This window comes from Sardina pilchardus, chromosome 7 (assembly GCF_963854185.1).
Source record: "Sardina pilchardus chromosome 7, fSarPil1.1, whole genome shotgun sequence".
Classification (NCBI taxonomy): Eukaryota; Metazoa; Chordata; class Actinopteri; order Clupeiformes; family Clupeidae; genus Sardina; species Sardina pilchardus.
The window spans coordinates 13,287,629-13,290,128 of record NC_085000.1 but is presented as its reverse complement, the minus strand read 5'-3'; the positions used below and the strand labels follow the sequence as shown (position 1 = coordinate 13,290,128).

The 2,500-nt window shown below is 49.2% G+C and overlaps 1 protein-coding gene across 1 annotated transcript in view; it reads left to right on the top strand.

The window, feature by feature from the left end:
- lmod1a (leiomodin 1a (smooth muscle)) overlaps positions 1-2,500 on the top strand; it is a 13,320-nt gene that overhangs the window by 5,967 nt on the left and 4,853 nt on the right. Inside the window, exon 2 of the mRNA XM_062540216.1 lies at positions 1,904-2,271. Coding sequence (XP_062396200.1) covers positions 1,904-2,271 — 368 coding nt within the window. The remainder of the gene's footprint in view (positions 1-1,903; positions 2,272-2,500) is intronic.

The window sequence follows — 2,500 nt, the reverse complement described above, 5'->3', positions numbered from 1 at the left end:
CCCAAGCGTACCCACCACTCCCAAGCGTACCCACCACTCCCAAGCGTACCCACCACTCCAAGCGTACCCACCACTCCCAGTGTACCCACCACTCCCAAGCGTACCCACCACTCCCAAGCGTACCCACCACTCCCAAGTGTACCCACCACTCCCAAGCGTACCCATCACTCTCTTGCGTACCCATCACTCTCTTGGGCCGTTACTGGGCACATGTGCCACTCTCAGCATACCCATCACTCCCAAGTGTACCCATCACTCTCTTGTGTACCCATCACTCTCTTGCGTACCCATCACTCTCAAGTGTACCCATCACTCTCTTGTGTACCCATCACTCCCAAGCGTACCCATCACTCCCAAGCGTACCCATCACTCTCTTGTGTACCATCACTCTCTTGTGTACCCATCACTCTCTTGTGTACCCATCACTCTCTTGTGTACCCATCACTCCCAAGCGTACCCATCACTCCCAAGTGTACCCATCAGTCTCTTGTGTACCCATCACTCTCTTGTGTACCCATCACTCTCTTGTGTACCCATCACTCTCTTGTGTACCCATCACTCCCAAGCGTACCCATCACTCCCAAGTGTACCCATCAGTCTCTTGTGTACCCATCACTCTCTTGTGTACCCATCACTCTCTTGTGTACCCATCACTCTCTTGTGTACCCATCACTCCCAAGCGTACCCATCACTCCCAAGTGTACCCATCAGTCTCTTGTGTACCCATCACTCTCTTGTGTACCCATCACTCTCTTGCGTACCCATCACTCTCTTGTGTACCCATCACTCTCTTGTGTACCCATCACTCTCTTGTGTGCCCATCACTCTCTTGTGTACCCATCACTCTCTTGTGTGCCCATCACTCTCTTGTGTGCTCATCACTCTCTCGGGCCGTTGCTGAATTCCGAACCCTGAATAGACAAGTAAACATACTGGCTGAGTCGGCTGGCCTTGGAGACTGTAGTACTTGTGTATGACTCAAGAGTGGGACTTGTTTAGGCCTTGGAGACTGTAGTACTTGTGTATGACTCAAGAGTGGGACTTGTTTAGGCCTTGGAGACTGTAGTACTTGTGTATGACTCAAGAGTGGGACTTGTTTAGGCCTTGGAGGACTGTAGTACTTGTGTATGACTCAAGAGTGGGACTTGTTTAGGCCTTGGAGACTGTAGTACTTGTGTATGACTCAAGAGTGGGACTTGTTTATAAATAGAAACATCCAGTATTAGATTGACCGAATGACTTATTGATGGAAAGGTTCGTTGGTAGGTTTGATGATTGTTGTATTGTTTCATATTATTGGGTGGGTATATGAAATTAGTTATTGATTTCTGTTTTGACTGATGTATTCATGGGTTTCATCAGGTCTCTGTGGAAAGGGACCTGATGAAACCCATGAATTGATTGCTGTACTGATTGCTGTATTGATCGATGTATTGGTAGATATACTGATTGATATACTGGTTGATACACTGATTGCTGCACTGATTGATGTATTGATTATTGTATAGATGGCTATATTGATTTGCTGTACTGATTGATGTATTGATTGATATACTGATTGCTGTACTGATGGATGTATTGGTTGCTATACTGATTGATATACTGGTTGTTGTATTGATTGATGTATTGGTTGCTGTACTGATCGATGTATTGATTGCTGTACTGATGGATGTATTGGTTGCTGTACTGATGGATGTATTGGTTGCTGTACTGATGGATGTATTGATTGCTGTACTGATGGATGTATTGGTTGCTGTACTGATGGATGTATTGATTGCTGTACTGATGGATGTATTGATTGCTGTACCGATGGATGTATTGGTTGCTGTACTGATGGATGTATTGGTTGCTGTACTGATGGATGTATTGATTATTATATTGATTGCGTGTCTCTGGGCTGCAGGGGGAGGTGAAGAGCGAGCGCAAGGCGGACCGCATGCGGCGTTTGGGGCGGAGCCGAGAGCGGAGCTTCTCACGCAGCAGCAGTGTGGAGCCGGAGGAGGACGCTCAAGAGGACGCCAGCGCAGAGGGCCGAGCTGACCAGAGAGAACGCCCCCTAGAGGCCGACAGCAGCAGTGCCGCCTCCCCCAAGAGACAGAGGAGGACGGAGAGCAGAGAGGGGAGCACAGAGAAGAGGACGGATGGAGGGGTCAGGAGAGGAGAGGAGGAGACGAGGGGAGCGAGGGAACGCAGAGAGGAGTTCAAGAGAGGAAGAGAGGACTCGCGATCAAAGGGGCTGAGCTCCAGAGTAGAGGGAGAGACAGAGAAAGAGGAGGAGGGGAGGAGGAGGAGGAGGAGGAGGAGGAGGAGGAGGAGGGAGGAGGAGGAAGAGGAGGAGGATGAGGAAGTAAAGAAAGAGAGGGAGAGAGAGAGAGCAATGGAGGAGAGGAGGAGGAGAAGAGGCATGATGTCTAAATGTTTAGAGGGAAAACAAGAAGAGGAGGAGGATGAGGAGGTGAAGAAAGCGAGGGAGAGAGAGAAAGCAATGGAGGAGAGGAGG